The sequence below is a fragment of the Pseudophryne corroboree genome, chromosome 6 (assembly GCF_028390025.1).
Source record: "Pseudophryne corroboree isolate aPseCor3 chromosome 6, aPseCor3.hap2, whole genome shotgun sequence".
NCBI lineage: Eukaryota > Metazoa > Chordata > Amphibia > Anura > Myobatrachidae > Pseudophryne > Pseudophryne corroboree.
Window position 1 is genome coordinate 252,875,249 of NC_086449.1, and position 26,754 is coordinate 252,902,002.

General features: G+C 47.4%; 1 protein-coding gene across 26 annotated transcripts in view; it reads left to right on the plus strand.

The window, feature by feature from the left end:
* Window positions 1-26,754, plus strand: part of PPIP5K1 (diphosphoinositol pentakisphosphate kinase 1) — a 281,975-nt gene that overhangs the window by 125,758 nt on the left and 129,463 nt on the right. For all 26 annotated transcript variants that reach the window (XM_063925882.1, XM_063925883.1, XM_063925886.1 and 23 more), the window contains 4 exons: window positions 14,437-14,660; window positions 20,794-20,921; window positions 21,025-21,139; window positions 23,011-23,118. In XM_063925882.1, coding sequence (XP_063781952.1) covers window positions 14,437-14,660; window positions 20,794-20,921; window positions 21,025-21,139; window positions 23,011-23,118 — 575 coding nt within the window. The remainder of the gene's footprint in view (window positions 1-14,436; window positions 14,661-20,793; window positions 20,922-21,024; window positions 21,140-23,010; window positions 23,119-26,754) is intronic.

A 26,754-nucleotide genomic window follows, 5' to 3' on the forward strand; every position in this document is an offset into this window, starting at 1 on the left:
CACAGCACTATCCCTGGCTGTTGACTCCAGGCAGGGACTTCAGGCACACACCGCTGACGCTGTCCTGGATTGCGTGGCTGCACATCAGGGAGGAGGTAAGAGGGTCCCCCAGGTGGGACCGCCGAATAGCGATCCGGTCACGGTCCCAGGAGACGGACTGCGCCACTGGCATGGACACTGTACTGCACAGGGACCCCACTATATCCACCAGGGCAAGGGAGCACAGGTCGGATTTACTAAGATCCGTTTATTATAGGCTCCACAGTACACGGTGGTGAAGTCCAGCATAGGGGATAAGGTGCTGACCTGTAGCCCCTCCCCCAGCTCCAGGCGCCATTTACTGCTGGTGTTCCCGCCCTGGAGCTGCATTTCACTCTCACTCCCTGAAGAGATTTTTTCGCAATCTTCACTACTAGCTGGGCTGATCTCCGGGACTGCAGGGCTCTGTCTCCTCTGTAAAGCCGCCTGTCTCATCAGCACTGTGCTTTTACAGACACTTAAGTATTCTACATTTCATTTTAGACAGCGTTAGTTAAGAACAAGTTTACTGCTATCTGAATATTTAGTACAAGTATTCTGTGATATACATCCAGTATCTACTGTGCATTGTTATATCTATACTCATACATAGTAAAAGGGGCCAAGGGGTCCTCTAAGCGGGCCATTTCTTCCTCCCAATCTACTAATATTTCGGATAATTCTGATGAAGATGGGGAACATACTGATCCGTCAGACACTGATACAGTTGCTTCTGATGAGGATTCTATAACACAGGTTGATGTTCCTGACCTAGTGGAGGCTACTAAGCTGATTCTCCAAATGGGGTATGACGCTGAACCCACTTCTATGTCTAAGAATCCTGATAAATTCAAACGTCAGAAGGTTGCTACGGTAGTCTTACCACACTCTGACCATTAACTTGACATACATCAGGAATCCTGGGCATCTCAGGAATGAAGATGCCTCTGACGCAGGAGTAATGGCGGCCAAGACATCTACTACGTCTATCGTGGCTCATCGAATTATGTGATTGAGGTCCTGCAAGGTGGACCTGGACTCCAAAAAGACCTTGGAGGTGCTCCCTTTTAAGGAAGATATCTTATTTGGGGAGGATCTGAACAAGATCGTAACTGACTTGGCTACTGCCAAGACAGCATGTCTCCCATATACTAATCCTTCTGCTCCGAAGGCTAAAATCACCACCTTTCGTTCCTTTCGACCTCCAGGGAAAGCAAAGGGTCAAGCGTATCCGCGACAGGCTCGTGCTTCCAAAACCACTAAGCCTAAATCTAAACAATCCTGGGCCACCCGTCAGCCCGCTTCCAAACAAGACAAGCCTGCTGCATGTCAGGGCGGGCCTCCCCCTGGGGGACCCCAGGGTGGGAGGCCGACTTCTGCAGTTCGCCCAGGCCTGGTTAAAGACCATTTCAGATGCCTGGGTGTGGGAAGTTGTCTCTAACGGGTACGCAATCTCTTTCAAGAGACATCCCCCTCGCCAGTTCTGTTCAACGGTAATCCCCTCGGATCCGTTGAAAGTGCAAGCTCTTCACCTGGTTGTACAATCTCTCCTGGAAACAGGAGTGGTAGTGCCGGTACCTCTGTCCCAGAGAGGCAGGGGATACTATTCAACCCTGTTTCTAGTTCTGAAACCAAATGGGTCTTTCCGGCCTATCCTCAACCTCAGATCATTGAACAAGTTTGTGAGAGTGTCCAAATTCCGTATGGAAACCCTGCGCTCTATTGTGCTGGCCATGGAACCCGAGGACTATATGGTATCCCTGGACATACAGGATGCTTACCTGCACATACCTCTTGCCCTTTCACATCAGCAATATCTGTGGTTTGCTATTGGCAACCTTCATTTTCAATTCCAGGCTCTGCCATTTGGACTGGCCACGGCACCTCGGATTTTCACCAAGGTCATGGCTGTGATGACTGCTTTCCTGCGTCGTCAGGGAATCAGGATCCTGCTGTATCTGGATGACTTGCTGATTCTTGTGAACTCCCAAGATGCCCTCCTCAGTCAACTGGAGATGTCGGTCCAATTCCTATAAGCCCATGGGTGACTCATCAATTGGAAGAAGTCCTCGCTGGTCCCTGCCCTGAGCATGGTGCACCTGGGGGCGCTGCTGGACACACACATATAAAGACTGTTTCTGTCTCCAGAGATGGTCTTGAATCTTCAGGACAAGATCAGATTCTTACTCTCTCGCCAGAGAGTATCGATACACTCGGCGATGCAAGTACTAGGCCTCATGGTGTCTGCTTTCAACATGGTAGAGTACGCTCAATTTCATTCCCGCCCTCTGCAGAGGTTAATCCTTTCCAAGTGGGACGGCCTGCCTCATCGAATCATGTCTCAAATGATCTCCTTGACTCCGGAGGTTTGTCTGGCACTAAGCTGGTGGCTACAGGACCAACAGTTGAGCAGGGCCGTCCCTTCTGGATCTCCAACTGGGTCTTCCTGACAACGGACGCCAGTCTGCGAGGTTGGGGCGCAGTGTTGGAGCAACACTCTCTCCAGTGTCGGTGGACCAGGGAGGACTCTGTCCTCCCGATAAACATTCTGGAATTTCGGGCAGTGTTCAATGCTTTGACACTGGACCTGCCCCTGGTACTGAACAGGCCTGTTCAAGTACAATCAGACAACGCCACCATGGTGGCGTACATAAATCATCAAGGCGGCATCCGAAGCCGCATGACAATGATGGAAGTGTCAAAAATCCTCCAATGGGCGGAACGCCATCTACCAGCCTTATCGGCGGTGTTCATTCCGGGAGTCCTCACCTGGGAAGCGGACTTCCTCAGTCGTCAGGACGTGCACGCCAGAGAGTGGAGTCTTCATCCAGAAGTCTTTCAACTCCTAGTGGACAAGTGGGGCCTACCAGATTTAGACCTGATGGCATCTTGACACAATCACAAGGTTCTGGTCTTTGGAGCAAGGACAAGGGATCCTCAAGCAGCGTTCGTGGACACACTGGCAATTTAATGGAACTTTCGGCTGCCATACGTGTTTCCTCCAGTGTCACTCCTGCCCAGGGTAACACGGAAGTTCAAGCAAGAAGGAGGAATACTACTCCTAGTCGCTCCTGCGTGGCCCAGACGGCATTGGTTCTCAGTCCTGCAGAGTCTCTCGATAGAGCATCCTCTTCTACTTCCTCAATGCCCAGATCTCTTCGTTCAGGGTCCTTGTGTCTACCCGGACTTAGCCAGACTGGCTTTAACGGCGTGGCTTTTGAAGCATCACTCCTGTGAACAAAAGGGTTCTCTGAGGCGGTCATTCAAACTATGTTGAAAGCCCGTAAACCAGGCTCGGATTTATTACAGGGTCTGGAATTCTTACTTCACCTGGTTTGCTACTCAGAATTATGATGCATATACTTTCAAAACTTCCAGACTTTTGGCTTTTCTACAACAAGGCCTAGACTTGGGCCTTCGTTTGGCCTCCCACAAGGTCCATATATCTGCCTTGTCGGTGTGGTTTCAGAGAAAAATTGCATCTCTTCCTGACGTTCACACTTTCACTCTGTGTTCTACGGATTCCGCCTCCCTATGTCCCTCCTGTGGCTCCTTGGGATCTGTCTGTTCTGAATGCCCTACAAGAGTCTCCATTTGAACCTCTTTAGTCTGTGGACCTTAAATGCCTTACGCTTAAGGTCGTGTTTCTGTTGGCTATTGCCTCTGCTAGGAGTGTGTTGGACTTAGACGCTTTGTTCTGGCGTCCACCCTTTCTGATTTTTCACTGTGACCGGGCAGTTCTTCAAACTCGCCCAGGTTATTTGCCAAAGGTGGTATCATCTTTTCACCTTAACCATTGTGGTTCCGGCCTTCATCTCTTCTGGTTTGTCCTCCAAAGAAAGATCTTTGGATGTGGTACGGGCTCTCCGTATTTATGTGGAAAGGACTGCCTCTATCAGGAGGTCAGATTCCCTTTTTGTACTTTTTGGTTTTCACAAACGTGGCTGCCCTGCAGATAAGTAAACCTTGGCCAGATGGATTAGAATGGTGATTGCACAAGCCTATGCGCAGGCTGGGCTCCCAGCTCCTGCTGCCATCAAAGCACATTCTACTCTGTTGGAGTGAACACGTTCATCAGGTTCTATGCCTTTGATACTTCCCGCCTCCCAGGGTGCTTCCTTTGGACGCCGGGTTCTTGTGTCCGCTACAGTGCGTCCCCTCCCATGAGGAACTGCTATAGGACATCCCCGATGTTATTCCCTGTGGAATACCAGTGTACCCCGCTGAAGATTTATGGTAGACTTACCTTTGTTAAATCTCTTTCTGCGAGGTAGACTGGATTCCACAGGGCGCCCACCCTGACGCACTTAGCTTCTTTGGGTTTGTATGGCATTAGCCGCTAGTCCCTTCTCCTATCGTGAGAATGTGGTTCTATGTGATTAACATCTACCGTCTCTCTTACCTGCTACTGCATTGGACTGGTTAACAAAACTGAGCTCCAGTGCCTGGAGGTGGGGCTATAGAGGAGGCGGTGCAGTGCATCCTGGGAACAGTCAAAGCTTTAGCCTGTTGGTGCCTCGGATCAAGATCCAACTCTACACCCCCTCAATGTTATTCCCTGTGGAATCCAGTGTACCTCGCAGAAAAAGATTTAACAATGGTAAGTCTACCATAAATCTCCTTTTTTTCTGTAAAGAAAACAATATGTTACATTGAATTGCTTTCAACAATCATGTTTGTAGAGGAATATGGATTCATAATTTAATAATAATTTCTCTTACGTCCTAGAGGATGCTGGGGACTCCGTAAGGACCATGGGGTATAGACGGGCTCCGCAGGAGATAGGGCACCTAAAAAGAACTTTGACTATGGGTGTGCACTGGCTCCTCCCTCTATGCCCCTCCTCCAGACCTTAGTTAGATCTTGTGCCCAGAGGAGAATGGGTGCACTGCAGAGAGCTCTACAGTGTTTTCTGTGGAAAAAGAATTTTGTTAGGTTTTTTATTTTCAGGGAGTCCTGTTGGCAACAGGCTCCCTGCATCGTGGGACCGAGGAGAGAGAAGCAGAGCTGGCTTGTCAAGTTGGGCACTGCTTCTAAGGCTACTGGACACCATTAGCTCCAGAGGGAGTCGGAACACAGGTCTCACCTGGGGTTCGTCCCGGAGCCGCGCCGCCGTCCTCCTCACAGATGCCGAATATAGAAGCCGGATAGAGAAGGCAGAAGACATCAGATCTTCATGAGGTAAGGCGCGCAGCGGTAGGCTGCGCGCCATTGCTCCCAGTCTCACTCACTCACACACACACACACACACACACACACACACACACACACACACACACACACACACACACTGAGCAGCACTGAAGGGTGCAGGGTGCAGGGGGGGGGCGCCCTGGGCAGCAATAAACCTCACATTTTGGCCAAATACAGTTTGATTAGGCTGCGGAGGCAGTAAATGTATGATCCCCCGCCATTTTATTGAAAAATCACTGGGACCGAAGCCCGCCGTCGGGTGGGCGGGACTTGATCCTCAGCACTAACCAGCGCCATTTTCTCCACAGAAGCTGCATGAGGAAAACGCTGGCTCCCTGGTCTCTCCCCAGCTGAACTTCACAGGCTGGAAAAAAGAGCAGGGGGGCACATTAGCGACGCAGTGAGTGGGAATTGGTTTATTTTATATATATATATATATATATATATATATATATATATATATATATATATATGTATATGTATATATATATATATATATATATATATATATATATATATATAGACAAATATGATATAGACAAATATGATATAGCGCTGATTATTGCCTTACAGAGAAAATATAAGATATGTGTATAAAGATACACTAGGCGTGTGTCCATATATTTGAATCACAGCAACTTCATGTGGATGTTGCCAGAAGCACTAGATCCTCGTTATAATAGTGGGACCGCAGCTCCCCTTCCAACAATCCGAACTCCTCCGGAGAAAAAGTATCTGTCAACAAAGCATATATAGGGGGCGCTCCATAGTGCATAAAAGTTTTATTTTAAAAATAATACACAGGGTATTTTAAAAACCAATTGTAAATATTCGTACCAGAAGGCAACCAGTGTGGGCTGGTTACCACGTGATTCAAGTAAGGGTGATCAATTGGAAAAGCAGCAGCAAGTGTCAGGCGATCATACCGGATACCTCCACCCGACGACGGCTGGTCTCCCCAGGCTCTCGGGCAGGAATCACACACGTCCCCGACTCCTTGCTCAGCGATACCAACGATCATGTACGTCACCAGACTCCGCCCCAACGCGTTTCGTCATAGACTTCGTCAGAGGGCCCTCTGACGAAGTCTATGACGAAACGCGTTGGGGCGGAGTCTGGTGACGTACATGATCGTTGGTATCGCTGAGCAAGGAGTCGGGGACGTGTGTGATTCCTGCCCGAGAGCCTGGGGAGACCAGCCGTCGTCGGGTGGAGGTATCCGGTATGATCGCCTGACACTTGCTGCTGCTTTTCCAATTGATCACCCTTACTTGAATCACGTGGTAACCAGCCCACACTGGTTGCCTTCTGGTACGAATATTTACAATTGGTTTTTAAAATACCCTGTGTATTATTTTTAAAATAAAACTTTTATGCACTATGGAGCGCCCCCTATATATGCTTTGTTGACATATATATATATATATATATATATATATATATATAAGCGCTATCTGGACATATTTTTTCCAGTGTTTTTAAGCGCTGGTGTGTGCTGGCATACTCTCTCTCTCTGTCTCTCCTTAGGACCTGGTTGGGGTTTTGTCCCCTTATAGCAGGGGTGGGGAACCTCCGGCCCGCGAAGCCGTTTGGTCCGGCCCACCAGCTGGTGTCGGTGAGACACGCTGCCGCTCAGTCCGGCGGCAGCGTGTCTCAGCTGTCAGAACAGGGAGACGGAGGAGAGCGCGGCTGTCGAGTGGGAGCGGCGGCGTGTAGTACTTCAAACCAGCCGCCGGTCCGTGAGCCAATCAGAGCTCGCGGACCGGCAGCCAATCAGGAGCCACGGCTGCCGGTCCGCGAGCTCTGATTGGCTCTCGAACCGGCGGCTGGTTTGAAGTACTACACGGCGCCGCCGCTCCCACCCGACAGCCGCGCTCTCCTCCGTGTCTCACGGTAAGCAGCACGGAGGGGAGGGGGGAGGGCATCTGCATACCTGGCACTGTGGGGGGCATTTGTATACCTGGCACTGTGGGGTCATCTGCATACCTGGCACTGTGGGGGCATCTGCATACCTGGCACTGTGGGGGCATCTGCATACCTGGCACTGTGGGGGCATCTGTATACCTGGCACTGTGGGGGGCATTTGTATACCTGGCACTGTGGGGTCATCTGTATACCTGGCACTGTGGGGGCATCTGCATACCTGGCACTGTGGGGGCATCTGTATACCTGGCACTGTGGGGGGCATTTGTATACCTGGCACTGTGGGGTCATCTGTATACCTGGCACTGTGGGGGCATCTGCATACCTGGCACTGTGGGGGGCATCTGTATACCTGGCACTGTGGGGGGCATTTGTATACCTGGCACTGTGGGGTGCATTTGTATACCTGGCACTGTGGGGTCATTTGTATACCTGGCACTGTGGGGTCATCTGTATACCTGGCTCTGTGGGGGGCATTTGTACACCTGGCACTGTGGGGGCATTTGTATACCTGGAACTGTGGGGGGCATTTGTATACCTGGCACTGTGGGGGCATTTGTATACCTGGCACTGTGGGGGCAATTGTGGATCTGGCACCGCACTATTGGGGGCATATGTGTATCGCATCCCATTTTAACTGGCCACACCCATTTTTTGGGCGCGTGCGCGCCTCCGGCGCGCACACACAGTACCTCTAAGGGGCAGACCTACTGGGGGGCAGGGTAATTTTTTAAGTTGAGAATTTTTGTATGGCCCCCGAAGGATTTTATAAATATCCAAATGGCCCTCGATAGAAAAAAGGTTCCCCACCCCTGCCTTATAGGTTAATCCCTGTGTGTGTGGGGTGTCGGTACGTGTGTGTCGACATGTCTGAGGCGGAAGGCTTCTCCAAGGAGGAGCTGGAGCAAATGAGTGGTGTGTCCCCGTCGGTTGTGCCGACTCCAGATTGTTTGGACATGTGGCATATGTTATGCAAGTGTGGCATCTTGACATAAAAGGCTTGATAAGGCTGATTTAGGGGGGACATCAGGGGGTCAATCCTCGGATTGGACCGACTCACAGGGCCCGTCGGGGTCTCAAAAGCGTCCCTTAACACAAGACACTACTACCGACATGGATTCTGATTCCAGTGTCGACTATGACGAAGTAAAATTGCACCCTAGGGTGACTACAACCATTCAGTGTATGATTGTGGCAATAAGGGATGTGTTGCATATTGTGGATGAACCCTCGGTCCCCGACACAAGGGTACACATGTTTAAGGAAAAGAAACAGATTATTAACTTTCCCACATCTCATGAATTAAATTAATTATTTGGAAAAGCTTGGGAGACTCCGGATAAGAGACCGCAGATCCCCAAAAGAATTTATATGGCATACCCTTTCCCTAAGCAGGACAGGGAGATTTGGGAATCACCCCCCACTGTGGACAAGGCCCTGACGCGCTTGTCCAAGAAAGTGGCGCTACCGTCTCCTGACACAGCAGCCCTTAAGGACTCTGCAGATCGCAGGCAAGAAACTACCTTAAAGTGTATTTATTCTCATACGGGTGCTGTGCTAAGACCGACAATTGCGTCGGCATGGGTGTGTAGCGCAATTGCAGCTTGGACAGATGAGCTGACAGATCAATTTGATAATATGGATAAGGATACTATATTCCTAACTCTAGCCCATATTAAAGACGCAGTCTTATTTATGAGGGATGCTCAAAGGGACATTGGATTGCTAGCTTCTAGGGCCAATGCCATGTCTGTCTCAGCGAGAAGATCCTTATGGACTCGCCAATGGACGGGTGATGCGGATTCCAAAAAACATATGGAAGTACTACCCTATAAGGGTGATGTATTGTTTGGGGATGGGCTGACGGACCTGGTTTCCACAGCTACAGCAGGCAAATCAAATTTTTTACCATATATTCCCCAACCGCAAAAGAAAGTAACACCCTATCAGATGCAGTCCTTTCGGTCGCACAAGTCCAAAAGAGGTCGGGGATCCTCTTTCCTCGCCAGAGGTAAGGGCAGAGGCAAGAGAGCACCTGCTTCGGCAGGTGCCCAGGAACAAAAGTCCTCCTCGGCTGCTCCAAAACCCACAGCATGACGCTGGGGCTCCCCTGAGGGAGTCCGCACCGGTGGGGGCACGTCTTCGACTTTTCAGTCAGGCCTGGGTCAGTTCGGACCTGAATCACTGGGTGTTGGGAATAGTTTCCCAGGGTTACAAATTGGAATTCGAGGAGGTACCCCCGCACCGATTTTTAAAATCTGCCCTACCAGCTTCCACATTGGAAAGGGATATAGTGTTAGCTGCATGTCAAACGCTGTGTATACAGCAAGTGATAATCAAGGTTCGCCTGCACCAGCAGGGAAGAGGTTACTACTCAACCCTATTTGTGGTCCCGAAACCGGACGGTTTGGTCAGACCTATTTTGAATCTGAAATCCCTAAACCTGTACATAAAAAGATTAAAATTCAAAATGCAATCTCTCAGAGCGATAATAGCCAACATGGAGGAGGGGGAGTTTATGGTGTCTCTGGACATAAAGGATGCGTACCTTCATGTCCCCATATATGCCCCCCATAAGGAATACCTGAGATTCGCTGTACAGGATTGTCATTACCAATTTCAGACGTTGCAGTTTGGACTCTCCACGGCCCCGAGGATTTTCACCAAGATAATGGCGGAAATGATGGTGGTCCTGCGCAAGCATGGAGTCACAATTATCCCATACTTGGACGATCTCCTGATAAAAGCGAGATCAAGGGAGAAATTGCTGAGCAGTGTGGCGCTCTCGCTGAGAGTGCTCCAGCAACACGGTTGGATTCTAAATCTACCGAAGTCACAGTTGATTTCGACAACTCGATTACCGTTCCTAGGTATGATACTGGATACGGAACAAATGAAAGTCTTCCTCCCAATAGAGAAAGCCCAAGACATACAGAACATGGTCAGAGACCTGCTAAAACCGAAAAAGGGGGTCAGTTCACCAATGCACTCGAGTTCTGGGGAAAATGGTGGCGGCCTACGAGGCCATTCCCTTCGGAAGGTTCCATGCAAGGACTTTTCAATGGGACCTCCTGGACAAGTGGTCCGGGTCCCATCTGCACTTACATCGGAAAATAACTCTGTCCCCAGGGACCAGAGTGTCCCTCCTGTGGTGGTTGCAAAGTGCTCACCTCCTGGAGGGTCGCAGGTTCGGAATTCAGGATTGGATCCTGGTTACCAAGGACGCGAGCCTCCGAGGATGGGGAGCGGTCACACAGGGAAAACATTTTTTCAGGGTCTTTGGTCAGACCAGGAGTCCTGTCTACACATCAATGTGTTGGAACTCAGGGCCATTTACAACGGCCTTCGACAAGCGGAGAGTTTTCTTCGAAACCTACCGGTTCTGATTCAATCAGACAATGTCACAGCAGTGGCTCATGTGAACCGCCAAGGCTGGACAAAAAGCAGAGTCGCGATGGCGGAAGCCACAAGGATCCTTCGCTGGGCGGAAAATCATGTAAGCGTTCTGTCAGCTGTCTTCATTCCAGGAGTGGACAACTGGGAAGCAGACTTCCTCAGCAGACACGATCTCCATCCAGGAGAGTGGGGACTTCATCAAGAAGTCTTTGCAGACGTAACACGTCTTTGGGGAACTCCTCAAATAGACATGATGGCGTCACGCCTCAACAAAAAACTTTGGAGGTACTGCGCCAGGTCTCGGGACCCTCAGGCAATAGCAGTAGACGCTCTGGTAACACCGTGGGTGTTCAAATCGGTCTACGTGTTTCCTCCTCTTCCTCTCATCACAAAAGTGTTGAGGATCATAAGACGAAGAAGAGTACGAACGATACTTGTTGTCCCAGACTGGCCTCGAAGGGCCTGGTACTCGGATCTACAAGAGATGCTCACAGGAGATCCCTGGCCTCTTCCTCTGACGGAAGACCTGTTGCAGCAGGGGCCCTGTGTATTTCAAGACTTACCGCGGTTACGTTTGACGGCATGACGGTTGAACGCCGAATCCTAGCGAAAAAGGGGATTCCGGATGAGGTCATCCCTACTTTAATAAAGGCTAGGAAGGAGGTGACGGTTAAGCATTATCACCGTATCTGGCGAAAGTATGTGTCTTGGTGTGAAACCAAGAATGCACCTACGGAAGATTTTCATCTGGGTCGTTTTCTCCACTTCCTACAGACAGGAGTGGATATGGGCCTGAAATTAGGCTCTGTTAAGGTACAGATTTCGGCCCTCTCGATTTTCTTTCAGAAGGAATTGGCTTCTCTTCCAGAAGTCCAGACATTTGTAAAGGGAGTGCTGCACATCCAGCCCCCTTTTGTGCCTCCAGTGGCACCATGGGACCTGAACGTGGTGTTGCAGTTCCTAAAATCACACTGGTTTGAACCGCTTAACAAGGTTGAGTTGAAATTTCTTACCTGGAAGGTGGTCATGTTGTTGGCCTTAGCATCAGCAAGGCGAGTGTCAGAATTGGCGGCTTTGTCACACAAAAGCCCCTACTTGATTTTTCATGTGGATCGAGCTGAATTGAGGACACGTCCGCAATTTTTGCCTAAAGTGGTTTCTTCGTTCTATATGAATCAACCTATTGTGGTGCCTGTGGCTACAAGTGACCTGGAGGATTCCAGATCCCTGGACGTAGTCAGGGCCTTAAAAATGTATGTAGCCAGGACGGCTAGAATTAGGAAAACAGAGGCTCTGTTTGTCCTGTATGCGGCCAATAAGATTGGCGCTCCTGCTTCGAAGCAGACTATTGCTCGCTGGATCTGTAATACGATTCAGCAGGCTCACTCTACGGCTGGATTGCCGGTACCAAATTCGGTTAAGGCCCATTCCACTAGGAAGGTGGGCTCTTCTTGGGCGGCTGCCCGAGGCGTCTCGGCATTACAACTTTGCCGAGCGGCGACTTGGTCGGGGTCAAACACTTTTGCTAAATTCTACAAGTTTGATACCCTGGCTGATGAGGACCTAGCATTTGCTCAGTCGGTGTTGCAGAGTCATACGCACTCTCCCGCCCGATTGGATGCTTTGGTATAAACCCCATGGTCCTTACGGAGCCCCCAGCATCCTCTAGGACGTAAGAGAAAATAAGATTTTAAACCTACCGGTAAATCTATTTCTCCTAGTCCGTAGAGGATGCTGGGCGCCCGTCCCAGTGCGGAAACTCTGCAAGACTTGTATATAGTTGTTGCTTACATAAGGGTTATGTTACAGTTGACATCGGTCTTGGACCGTTACTGTCGTTTGTTCATACTGTTAACTGGTTATGTATGTTCCAGGTTACATGGTATGATTGGTGTGGGCTGGTATGAATCTTGCCCTTGGATTGCTAAATCCTGCCTTGTATTGTCCATCTCCTCTGGGCACAGTTCTCTAACTGAGGTCTTGAGGAGGGGCATAGAGGGAGGAGCCAGTGCACACCCATAGTCACAGTTCTTTTTAGGTGCCCTATCTCCTGCGGAGCCCGTCTATACCCCATGGTCCTTACGTAGTCCCCAGCATCCTCTACGGACTAGGAGAAATAGATTTACCGGTAGGTTTAAAATCTTATTTTATGTATATAGCGCAATTCTACCCTAGGTTTTAGTCGCTTTACAGATGTCAGAAGCATGGTACATTTTACAAAGATTTGGTATTACAGATAATAGAAACTTACACCAAAATAAATACAACCAAAATCTAGAGCTCACAATAAGCATATTGCAGGGTTGATGCATTTTGCATAACAACTTTCAGGGGTAAAATATTCCACCCACGAAAGATACTAGATGAGGCAGCAGTCTTGAGCGCATTTAGTAGGATTACCCTCTGTGGAATAGGTTACACCTAGAAGAGATGACACAAAATGGGTGATTGTGACAGCCTAACACTTGGAGTAGGGTCCCACCATAGCCGTGGGGTACATGTCTTTTTCATCCCATCCACGAGTGTACCAGGTGAGGCAACCACGAAGGTTACACCATGGTAGATAATCCATACATACTGTACATGTAAAAACTGACATGTTTGTGGCAGTATGATATACCCTGTGTAAATAGATCCATGGACATACATCCTGTCCCTTGAAGATGCACTTCAGTGGAGGTATGGTAGGGTACAGTAAATACAGCAGAAAGTGTTTCAGTTCGGGCACAATTCATGGTGGAACCACTTGCTGACTGATGGAGAGAGCAGTGCTACAGAGGGCAAGTACCTGGCAGTCTGGTGTGGTGGCAGCAAGCAGAAAGTACATAGTATATAGAGTGTCCAGAATTTACCAGTACTGAGGGTGGTCCAGAGAGTGGAGGCTCCTGTTGTAGGAAGGGTGGGTGAGACATTCGGTACTCAGGTCATCTCCGTACCTGTCCTGCGCATGAGCAATATGTGTGAATAGCAGCCTTAAACAGTGGTCTCTGCTTGTCTGTTCCAGTGTTGATACATTGGGAGGTATCTTATTAACCGCTGTAAAACATAGGGCACAAAAAATGCTTGAAAACAGGGCTCTTTCCGGGGATTTAGTTTCGCCTGCTTGAGGCTAAAGGTCTTGCCTGGGGAAAATCCTATTAGCCCCGACAAGCCAGCGCACTTGAGTAGTAGATGGCCGTCTCATCAATAGTTAAAGAAATAATAGTAGGTGAGGTATGGGAAGATTTTTAACTCAGTCTTAGGCTGGGTACACACTTGTTGATGTCACATTAGATGTGACATCAAGCAAGATTCCCCCCCGCCCAAACTATATAGTTCAATATCGTTTGCGTCTCGTTAGTGACGGCATGCACCCACATCCTGGTGCATGCTGTCTTGTACAATATCTTTAGATTTCAAGTTGAAAACTAAAAATCTTGTACGTCTTTAACGAGTTGCGAAGCCCACATCGTTAACGATATAGGGAATACACGCTGGACGATGCGCACAATATATCCAGTGGATCGGACGATATATTGGGTGTACATCGGCAATTGTGTACCCAGCCTTAGGCATGTTAAGTTTAAGAAAGCACTGGGACATCCAGGAGGAAATAGCAGAGAGACACAGTTGTACTGTATAAGTAAGTGCGGGGGATGTAGGTCTGAGTGTAATTGTCATCGATATGATATTAGAGGTCAAAAAGAGCTGATGAGCTCACCTAAAGAGAGTGAATAGTAGAGGACCAAGCACAGAACCTTGGGAGTCACCTACTGGCAGAGAAAGTGTGGGTGAGGGTGGGAGGGGCGGGGGTTGGAGTCATGAGAGGTGATATGGAGAAAGAATGGTGAGTGAGGTAGGAAAGGGCAGTGCCTATACTGATATAGGACTAATGAATATACTGATGCAAAGAGATCTTGTCCACAGATCTGCAGTTGTACCACAGTGAAACCTTGGAGCTGATGTTACAGCGATGGAGCAAGCTGGAGAGAGATTTCCGCATGAAGAATGGGCGTTATGATATCAGCAAGATTCCCGATATTTACGATTGTGTCAAGTACGATGTTCAGCACAACAGCACTCTTAAAATGGAAGGGACAGATGAGCTCTTTAAACTTTCCAAATGGTTAGCAGATATTATTATCCCACAGGTAGGTATCTTGCGCTCTTTAGCATTTCATTGATATGTAGCATTTTGTCCGAAAGACTCAGTACAATGATATATCCGAAAAAGACACCATCTTGGTCACACTTTGTAATACGATTGGAGCAGTAATTGTCCATGAAGATAGTTGCCTGAAAAAAGGGGGAGATGGTGGATCCACATCTTATGTTTAACCCTTAAATAGTCTCTTATCGTAGAATTTCGGTTTCTCAATCAGCTTTGGTATTAGTTCTCCAATTTAGAATTTCAGACACCTGTAAGATGTCAGATGACGTTTTGATTAGCTAATATTATTTCCAGTGACCTCTTATTTTAGTTTTTGTAGACATTTTTCTCTAGCATCCATAAGGGATATTGGGGGAATCTAGTATGATGGGGTATAGACGGGATCCAAAGGAGCCAGTGCACTTCTTCTACTGGGTGTGCTGGCTCCTCCCCTCTATGCCCCCCCCTCCCCACAGACAGTTTAGAAAAAGTGCCCTCAGGAGTGGATGCACACTCTAGAAGCTCCAGAGAGTTTTCTTCAGTTTATTTTAAAACTTTGTTATTTTCGGTTTGCTGTTTGGGCAACAGCATACCTGTACCATGGAAGTTAGGGGGGAGGGGGCGGTCACCGGCCTCTGTAAGGTGCCAGAGCCGCTTCCCCGCTGCAGGACCACGGTCCTGAAAGGTTGTTGTACAGCGGGGCACTGCGCCTTAGCGGTCACAATCGCAGCACACCCCTAACGTTAGCCTGATGGTAACGACAGTGGTGAGTACAAACCGGTGGCCCCGCTAGGGGGGTCCCCCGGTTCATAGTACGGCAATAACGCGGGGGCGGCATGCGGGACCATTATGGGGGGGACTCGTTATAGCCGCCCTGTGTAAACTGGTTGCGGTGTGTAAAATGTGTGATGTTACAGGGGGCGGAGCTTTCTCAGAGTGGGACCAGCAGCGTTTTGGCACCTTCCTCTGCTTACAGCTGCAGCAGCTGGCGCACACAGCTCCTCCAGACACGAAGGATACACAGGAAACCTGGTACAGGGGTGTAGCAAAGGGGGAGAGACGCTAATGTACACATTCTGTGTCCTGAAAGGGACACAAATCTCCAGTGTTTCACTGTGATATTGCAGCCTCACTGGGACTGTTTAGCTTGGGTGTGCTGTTCCTTTCTCTCTGTCTCCCTCTCACATACAGTGAAGGCAGGCCTGCTATTGATTACTTGTCTGTGTGTATGTAAGTGTTGTTTACTGTAAACATGGTAAAACACAAATTATGCAATGTATGTCACACCAGATTCTCTCCCTCTACATCTGGTTCCATATCATGTGAACAATGTAGTCAGTGCTCACAGCACAGTGAGGGGCCTGGAAGGGGGGGAGGGAAAGGAGCTTTCCTGGCTAGGTGCCATAAATTCAATAATGTCAAATATGTCATCTCAGCTCACTGCTAATGCTCAAAAAGCTCAACAACTGCAGCAGGCGGTTGCAGACCTAGCTGCAAGGGAGCACCCTCTCTCTAGATCAGGACCACAAAAGCGTGGGTTATCTGCTTTACTCTCAGGCTCTGATGAGAAGACACAGGAGGAGGGGGAGGAATTGGATCCTGTTACTGGGGATTCCCCTTCTATGCAAGGTATTAAACCCCTCATTCTAGCTATTCGGGACATGTTAAAGCTCCCTCTAGAGGACGCTGCAGCACAGCAGTCGTTTTTCTTAACACAGAACAAACCCAGTGTCACTTTCCGTGATTCTGCATAGTTAGATGACCTGTTTAAGTTAGCCTGGAAAAATCCAGATAAAAAATACCAAGTGTCTAGACGGTTTTTTGCACACTTTCCCATTTGCTCCTGAAGGTAGGAAAATCTGAAAAGAACCCCCGGCTGTTGACGTATCAGTCTCTCGCCTATCTAAAAAGTTGGTACTGCCAGCTCCAGACTCCTTTACCATAAAGGACCCTGTGGATACAAAAATAGAGACTATACTGAAGTCTATCTACACAGCGGCAGGTATATCACAAAGACCGGTCATAGCAGGTTGCTGGATGACTCATGCCATTCATACGTGGGCTACTCAAATTCAGGAGGGCCTCTCAGGGGATATGTCTCTGGTCACTACTGTGATGCTCCTAAAACACATTCAGGACACTGCACGCGTCCTGTGTGACTCTCTCAAGGAGATAGGCAATATTAATGCTAGGACCACTGCTATGGCAGTGTCGGCGCGCGGAGCTTTGTGGTTGCGTCAGTTGATAGCGGACGCAGAGTCTAAGCGCAGTGTAGAGTCTCTTCCCTTTTCAGGGGATTGGCTCTTTAGGCTGGAAATCTACATTTCTCCCCTCTGGGGCCCCGCCGGCTAGACGTTTCTTCCCGGAGCCGCCTACCCAGTCCTTTTCGGTCTAACAGATTTAGATCTAGGGCCAGAAGTGCCTCCAATGTGGCTAGGGGCACCAGAGGTAAGACAAGAAAACCAGTAATCGCAGGTTCTCAGGAGGGCACCGGTCCGGCTTCCTCTAAGGCCTCAGCATGACGGTGCCCATCCACGCCGAGGGGATCTTGAGGTGGGAGCTTGGCTGCGTTACTTCAGCCTCATTTGGGAAAACTCCTGCCAGGATACCTGGGTAAAGAACCTCATTTCTCAGGGCTACAAGCTGGAGTTTGACGGTGCTCCTCCCCAACCATTTTTTAAATCAATCTTACCAGCTTTGGAGGATACGTGTGTTACACTGTAACAGGCCATCCTTAAATTGGTCCGGTCCCAAGTCATTGTTCCAGTGCCACTGCAACAACAGGGAAAGGGTTACTACTCCAACCTGTTTGTGGTACCGAAACCTGACAGTTCGGTAAGGCCCATGTTGAATCTAAAATCCTTGAACCCTTACCTAAAGGTTTTCAAGTTCAAGATGAAATCCTTGCGAGCAGTGATTGCGGGCCTGGAAAAACGGGAGTTCATGGTCTCACTGGATATAAAGGATGCCTATCTCCATATCCCGATTTGGCCACCTCACCAGGCTTACCTGAGGTTTGCCCTGCTGAACTATCACTAGCAGCTCCAGGCAATACCCTTCGCCCTGTCCACAGCTCCGAGGGTGTTCACGAAGGTGATGGCGGAGATGATGTTCCAATTCCGGGTCCAGGGGGTCAATCCCTTATCTGGACGATCTGTTGATAAAAGCAAGATGCAGGGAGATTTTATTGCTCCATATAGACCGCACTATCCAACTTCTGTCACACCATGGGTGGATCCTCAATTTATAGAAGTCCTACCTGGAGCCAACTCAGCGGCTCCTGTTCCTGGGAATGTTGCTGGATACTGTGGCTCAAAAAGTGTTCCTCCCAGAGGACAAAGCGAGAACACTTCAGGAGATGGTCGGAATGGTCCACCGACCTACGCGAATATCTATTCATCTTTGCATAAGATTGTTGGGGAAGATGGTAGCCTCATACGAGGCGGTACAGTATGGAAGGTTCCATGCCAGAACATTTCAAATGGATCTCCTGAGCAAGTCGTCCGGATCACATCTTCAGATGCACCGGATAATATGGCTGTCACCTCAGGCCAGGATTTCCCTCCTGTGGTGGTTGCAGTCCTCCAACCTACTGGAAGGTCGAAGTTTCAGGATTCAGGATTGGATCCTCATCACGACGGATGTGAGTCTGAGGGAATGGGGAGCTGTAACCAAGGGGGCTCAGTTCCAGGGCAGGTGGTCAGCCCACGAAACCCTACTTCGGATCAACATTCTGGAACTTTGGGCGATCTACAATTCTCTGATCCAGGCCTCCTCTATTCGGGGATCACTCAATCCTAGTTTAGTTGGATAATGCCACGGTAGTGGCGTACATTATTCGGCAAGGAGGGACAAAAAACAGGGCCTGCATGCGAGAGGTGTCAAAGATACTCCACTGGGCAGAAAGAAATGCAAGAGCAATGTCCGCAATCTTCACTCCGGGAGTAGACAACTGGGAAACGGACTTCCTGAGTCGTCACGATCTCCACTCGGGAGAGTGGGGGCTCCACCATCCGGTACAAAGTTTGGGATAGAGAACTGCGCTAGCACCTAATTGTTTCAAGTAGCAGCTGTGGAAAAAAATAGGGGTTTCCACTTCCCCTATAGATATAGGTACAAAAAAAAAAGATGTAATTTCCCAGCGCTCACTATAAACAATAATCAATGCATATATATCCGTAAATGAATTTGTTGTAAGATATAAATATATAAATTTAAAAAAAACAAAAAAATATATGTATGTGTGAATTTTGGTTAGTCCTAATACCAGTATACAAGTAACGTTTAACACTGACAATACAAGACAAACATATAATGTGAACTGCAGATAAGTAGATACGCGTCAGCGTTTTACTCTGCTTATAAGTGGTAGATGGTAATCGTAAGTTATTCAAATGCACTTATGTTCCATATGAATATTTCAGTCTGTATGTTCCGTTGTAGTCAAGCAGATAACGGATAGTTTGAAAGTCCTTTCAATGAGGGGAAAAAAAGGATTTCCAAGACGGGAAAAAAGGGGCTGGTATTACACAGTAGGTGTCTTCCGGCAGACCAATCCGATTCTCGCTACAGTGGTTAGCATGCAGGCTTCCCAATCCGTTGCTCCGCAATCAACGCATTTCGCCTGCGTGACCAGGCTTCATCAGGATGCCGGATATATATGTATTGATTTTTGCTTATAGTGAGCGCTGGGAAATTACATCTCTTTTTTTTCCACCATCAGGTGTTTCAGCAGATCATCGACCGGTGGGGCCGCCCACAAATAGACATGATGGCTTCTCGACTCAACAAGAAGCTTTGTTGGTATTGCTCACGAACCAGGGACCCTCAGGCGAGGGCTGGTCTACCTGTTTCCTCCGATTCCATTGCTCCCGAGGGTGCTAAAGCGAATCAGGAATCAAGGGATCCAGGCAATTCTGATTGGCTTCAGAGGGCGTGGTACGCGGATATTCTGGACATGTCTGTCGATGACCCTTGGCCTCTACCAGTAAGAAGTGATCTTCTTCAAGGACCGTTCGTCTGCTCGGACTTACGGCATCTTCGTTTGACGCCGTGGAGGTTGAGCGGAACATCCTAGCTCACATGGGCCTTTCCAAAATTGTTATTGCTACCATGGTTCAGGCCAGGAAACCTGGGACGTCAAAACACTATCATCATATCTGGAGAAGATATGTCTCTTGGTGCGAGGAACGCACGTATCCACCTGCGGAGTTCCACTTGTGATGTTTTCCTGCAGGCTGGTGTGGATAAGGGCTTACGTCTGGATTCCATTAAAGTCCAGATTGGCTGCAGACTTCTCAGCACGTTCCCGCCCATTCTGGAAGCTTTGGGTCGTCCCCATCGTACTAGATTCCCCTAATATCCCTTATGGATGCTAGAGAAAATATTTTATGGAAGTATATTAAAGGTTACATTTTATGCTTATATAATCATGTCAAATTAATGAGATTATACATTTCTAAAGAGTGCTCCAAAAAGCAATCAATTCTTTTGTGTTGGTTTCTTCCAACAAGTGTTGATTTGAATGTATTGTTCATGATTGCAGGAGCACCTCCAGCTGTGTGGAACTCTACAGTCCCATTTTAGGGCATTTGTTATTAAGCTGTTTTTTCGAGATAGTTAGTGACACATTATTTATTGTTATCATTATGTCTGGTGCGGGATACAAAATATTGTAGGATGCTAGAGAAAATAGGATTTGAATTACCTACCGGTAAATCCTTTTCTTGTAGTCCCATAAGGGATATTGGGCGCTCGCCTCAGTGCGTTGACTTTTCTTCAGGTGTTCTCTTCTATGGTTACCTGTTCAGATGTTGCTGTTTTGTTACCAGCCGTTGCTGGTCGTTTTATGTTATTGGTGTGCTGGTGTGTGAATCTCACCACTCATCATGTTCCTTCTCTCAAGTATGTCCTTTCTCCTTCGGGCACTATTTTTACCTATAACTGCCTTTGGGAGGGGGCATAGAGGGGAGGAGCCAGCACACCCAATTGAAGAAATTTTAAAGTGTACCGGCTCCTTTGGACCCCGTCTATACCCCATCGTACTAGATTCCCGCAATATCCTTTATGGACTACTAGAAAAGGATTTACCGGTAGGTAATTAAAATCCTATATTTGCTCTTTGGTTTTTACAGGAATATGGGATTAGCAAAGATGAGAAAATGGAGATCGCGGTTGGATATTGTCTTCCTCTTATTAATAAGATCCAGTTAGACCTGCAGAGAACTCATGAAGACGAGTCTGTAAATAAACTGCACCCTCTGTAAGTTACTGGTTGCCATTATAAAGTGTGCTGATTGTATGTATTATTCTTAACTTATTATTAAGTGAGATGCATTCATTCACCTTTTTCTTCTATTTTTTAGCTATTCAAGAGGAGTCCTGTCTCCTGGACGTCACGTTAGAACACGCCTCTACTTTACCAGTGAAAGCCATGTGCACTCCTTGCTAAGCATTTTTCGCTATGGCGGGCTCTTGGATGTGAGTGTGACGGCATTATCATATTAATTAGTTATTTTATGGTTTGTTCATATACTGCTGCAATAATACAGGTGAAACTCAGAAAATTAGAATATCGTGCAAAAGTTTATTTCGGTAATTCAACTTAAAAGGTGAAACTAATATATTATATTGACTAATTACATGCAAAGTGAGATATTTCAAGCCTATATAAATTATAATTTTGATAATTGTGGTTTACAGCCTAAGAATACCCGAAATCCAAAATCTCAGAAAATTAGATTACATAAAATCAATAAAAAAAGGATTTTAAATACAGAAATGTCAGCCCCCTGAAAAGTATAATCATGCATATGTACTCAGTACTTGGTTTGGGCCCCTTTTGCATGAATTACTGCCTCAATGCGGCATGGCATGGATTCTATCAGCCAGTGGCACTGTTGAGGTGTTATGGAAGACCAATATTCTTCAATAGCGGCCTTCAGCTTTTCTGCATTGTTCGGTCTCATGTCTCTCATCTTTCTCTTGGCAATGCCCCATAGATTCTCTATGGGGTTCAGGTCAGACGAGTTTGCTGACCAATCCAGCACAGTAATCCTATGGTCATTGAACCAGGTTTTGGTACTTTTGGCAGTGTGGTCAGGTGCCAAGTCCTGCTGGAAAATTGGAAAATGAAGTCAGCGTCTCCATAAAGCTTGTCTGCTGAAGGAAGCATGAAGTGCTCTAAAATGTCCTGGTAGACGGCTGTGTTGACTCTTTGGACTTAATAAAGCACAGTGGACCAACACCAGCAGATGACATGGCTCCCCAAATCAACACAGACTGTGGAAACTTCACACTGGACTTCAAGCATCTTGGATTGTGTGCCTCTCCATTTTTTCATCCATACCCAGTGTGAAGTTTCCACAGTTTACTACTGTTGTGCATATACCTTACACTATGACATGAAGTACTGTGGAACTTAATTGGTGACTTTGGGATTCAGAATTTCTGATGCATATCATAAACTGACCCAATGGAAAGCAAGCGCAACTTCTGAGGTCTTTATAAAATACAGTATTCTATGCTCCAAGGAAGGAGGTCTTCTACTCTTTTGTGTGGGGCTTTTTCCTGACATGATCCACTAAAGAACCTCAGAATGTTAGTCCATATATCACAATTAGAACCTGTTTGCCAGTGCTCATCATACTTCTCTGAAAGCACTGCCTTGGCTGCGTGTGCCATTGCAGTTTTGAATGTCCGGTGTTTGAAGCCAATTTTCATGTACATACAGTCCTCATCTATTAAGTACTGCTCTCTGATCCAATAAGAGCATCACAAACAGTGAAATACTCGTGGGTCTACGACGACTGTGAGTACATCTTTAATGTTCTATGGGGAGATTTATCAAAGCTTCCAGAGAAATAAAGTGGAGAGATATAAAGTATCAACCAATCCACTCCTAACTCTCTCATGTTACAGGCTGCTTTTGAAAAATGACAGTTAGGAGCTGATTGGTTGATATTTTATCTCTCTACTTTGAGCTGTCATACATATACTGTGATGTTTCTGCTAATTTCTACATTCCTCTGACAATGGAGCGTATATCTTTAATATGCCTGAGCTGATTGGTAATATATTATGTAGTGGGTTTGTAAATAATAATAATAATAATGTAAAAAATCAGCTGAATTATCCCAAACAATTGTTTTTTTCCCCTCGCGTTTGTAAGAATAAGGATAACAGCCTTCCTTGTGAGATTCTATGTGTGTGCATGATATTGTTGTGTTGGAATCGATCATGCCAGTGTTTGCATGTGACAATACAGTGAACCTGTTGTGTGGCAGATTATGGTACATAGAAAAAAAAACCTATTAAACTATAATATGTAATGCTGTTTCTGTATATTCCAGGAATCCAAAGATCAACAGTGGAAAAGAGCAATGGATTATTTAAGTGCAGTCTCAGAGTTAAATTACATGACACAGATTGTAATTATGTTGTATGAGGACAACAACAAGGTATGTTGAATGGAGTGCATGATATTATCTGTATACAATAATGTCATTATTAGAGGGGTTAGCCAGTTTTGGGCAATGCTCTATGTAACAAGGATGTACCATGATTTTCCCTTCCTCACTATCGTCTTGCTTGATACGGAAGGTTTTTTGGTCTGTGAGCTTGCAGTGATTGACAAATTGCTATGTGTAGATCTCTTCAAAATCGTTTTAAATTACTTATCTTCAGTTTTGTTGAGCGCTGTATGGATTGGGTTACCCTGCACCGCAAGCTATCAGCTTTAAGATTCCTGCCTTAAGGTAACTGGAGAGTTCTGGGTTCCCTCGTATGTTAGATGGTTGTGCCTTAGTTATTACATGGGGGTGGGGGTGTTGATGATCCATATTTCTCTAACGTCCTAGTGGATGCTGGGGACTCCGAAAGGACCATGGGGAATAGCGGCTCCGCAGGAGACTGGGCACAAAGTAAAAGCTTTAGGACTAGCTGGTGTGCACTGGCTCCTCCCCCTATGACCCTCCTCCAAGCCTCAGTTAGATTTTGTGCCCGAACGCGGACAGGGCGGAATTGAGGACTCGTCCTCAATTTCTCCCTAAGGTGTTTTCAGCATTTCACTTAAACCAACCTATTGTGGTGCCTGCGGCTACTAGGGACTTGGAGGATTCCAAGTTGCTGGACGTAGTCAGGGCCCTGAAAATATATGTTTCCAGGACGGCTGGAGTCAGAAAATCTGACTCGCTGTTTATCCTGTATGCACCCAACAAGCTGGGTGCTCCAGCTTCTAAGCAGACGATTGCTCGTTGGATTTGCAGTACAATTCAGCTTGCACATTCTGTGGCAGGCCTGCCACAGCCAAAATCTGTAAAAGCCCATTCCACACGGAAAGTGGGCTCATCTTGGGCGGCTGCCCGAGGGGTCTCGGCTTTACAACTTTGCCGAGCAGCTACTTGGTCAGGGGCAAACACGTTTGCTAAATTCTACAAATTTGATACCCTGGCTGAGGAGGACCTGGAGTTCTCTCATTCGGTGCTGCAGAGTCATCCGCACTCTCCCGCCCGTTTGGGAGCTTTGGTATAATCCCCATGGTCCTTTCGGAGTCCCCAGCATCCACTAGGACGTTAGAGAAAATAAGAATTTACTTACCGATAATTCTATTTCTCATAGTCCGTAGTGGATGCTGGGCGCCCATCCCAAGTGCGGATTGTCTGCATTACTTGTACATAGTTATTGTTACAAAAATCGGGTTATTGTTGTTGTGAGCCATCTTTTCAGAGGCTCCTTCTGTTATCATGCTGTGATCTGAACCCAGTTAACAGCATGATAACAGAAGGAGCCTCTGAAAAGATGGCTCACAAGTTGTACGGTGTGATTGGTGTGGCTGGTAATGAGTCTTACCCGGGATTCAAAATCCTTCCTTATTGTGTACGCTCGTCCGGGCACAGTATCCTAACTGAGGCTTGGAGGAGGGTCATAGGGGGAGGAGCCAGTGCACACCAGCTAGTCCTAAAGCTTTTACTTTGTGCCCAGTCTCCTGCGGAGCCGCTATTCCCCATGGTCCTTTCGGAGTCCCCAGCATCCACTACGGACTATGAGAAATAGAATTATCGGTAAGTAAATTCTTATTTTAACTAGTGATGAGCGGATTCGGTTTTACTCGGTTCTCAAAACGGCATCTTATTGGCTCACGGATGTCACGTGTTTTGGATAGCCAATAAGATGCCGTTTTGAGAACCGAGTAAAACCGAGTAAAACCGAACCTCGCTCATCACTAATTTTAAAATGTATTTTACTTGGTAACATACGGCCAGAGCGTCTACAGCTTCCGCCTGAGGATCCCGTGTTCTGGAGATGTATCGAGGAAGCTGATGGTTAAGACGGGATGCCATGAGATCCACCTCTGGACACCCCCAGCGCTGTGTCAGAGCGTCGAACACCTCTGGGTGAAGTGCCTATCCTCCCGGATGTAGGCGGTTGAGGTAGTCTGCTTCCCAATTGTCTACTCTTGGAATTAATACTGCTGCGAGGACTACAGCGTTGTGTTCTGCCCACTGGAGAATGCGTGTCATCTCTCGCATCGCTTGGCGACTGCGAGTTCCTCCCTGCTTGCTTATGTACGCTACCGCAGTCGCGCTGTCTGATTGAACCTTTACCGTTTTGGATCGAAGGACTTGGGCAGCTTGTACCAACGCATTGTAGATCGCTCTCAGTTCCAACACATTTCTTGGCAACAGTGATTCCTGTGGAGACCAATGGCCTTGAAGCTGGAGGTACAACACAACCGCGCCCCATCCCCTGAGGCTGGCATCCGTCATTAGGAGCGTCCAGTCCCATACACCGAGCCGCCTGCCCGCAGTGAGATTGTGCAGCCACCACAGAAGCGAAAGTCTTGTCTTCGGAGTCAGACGAACTAACTGTTGAAGGTGTAGATGTGACCCCGACCATTTATGTAACAGATCCAGCTGGAAAGGACGTGAATGAAATGGCCGAACTCCAGAGTTTTGAAAGTGGCTACCATTTTCCCAAGCAAACTAATGCATAAATGGACTGACAACAGTCTTGGCTTGAGAACAGCTTGGACCAGTTTCTCTATACCCAGAGCTTTGTCTTGAGGTAAAAAAACCCCAAAACTTTCTGGACATTGGTGTCCAGGATCACACTGAGAAACTGGATACGCTGTGACGTCTGAAGGTTGGATTTTCGAAAATTGATTATCCATCCATGTTCCACTAACACATTGTATGTTAACAAAGCATGCTCCTGGAGAATGAAATCTGATGGAGCTTTGAGGAGGTCGTCTAGGTATGGTATCATTGTGACCCCCAATGATTTGAGGTGAGCAATCATCACCGACATGACCTTTGTAAACACCCTGGGTGCTGTGGATAGACCGAATGGTAAGGCTCTGAACTGAAAATTATCCTGTTGAATCGCGAACTTGAGAAACGCTTGGTGTGGTTCCCAGATTGGAATGTGGAGATATGCATCCTTGATGTCTAGGGATATCATTAATTCTTTGGGTTCCAGGCTCGAAATCACCGAGTTGAGCAACTCCATCTTGAACCGGTAATAAGACAGATACTGATTTAATGATTTCAGATTCAGAATTGGTCGTACAGTACCGTCTGGTTTTGGTACCATGAAAAGATTGGAATAGTAACCCTTTTTTTCGTTGAAGCAGTGGTACCGGCATTAACACAGCGGATTCTACCAAAGACTGTATTGCACCTTGAAGGGCAAAATGTTTGTCCAGAAGAAGTGGCAGCAAAACTTTGAAATCTAACTTGTACCCTTGGGAGATGATAATGCGAATCCACGCATTTTCTGATATCTTGAACCAGGCATCCTGAAAGTTTTGAAGCCGTGCACCCACGTACCTGGGCCCCGGTGGGAGGGGATACCGTCATGCTGTGGTCTTTTCTGCAGGCTTTGGGTCTTGACGACGAACAAAGACTGGTTGCTTGCCGCGACCTATACCTCACTCCCCTAAAACGTTGAGTGGAACGAAAGGACCGTAAGGAAGTCCCAGTGTAAGAGCGCTTAGGTGGAGATGAAAGGGTTGGTAAGAAGGTAGATTTACCACCCATAGCCTGAGAAATTAACGAGTCTAGTTCTTTTCCAAAGAGCATGTCACCTGTAAACGG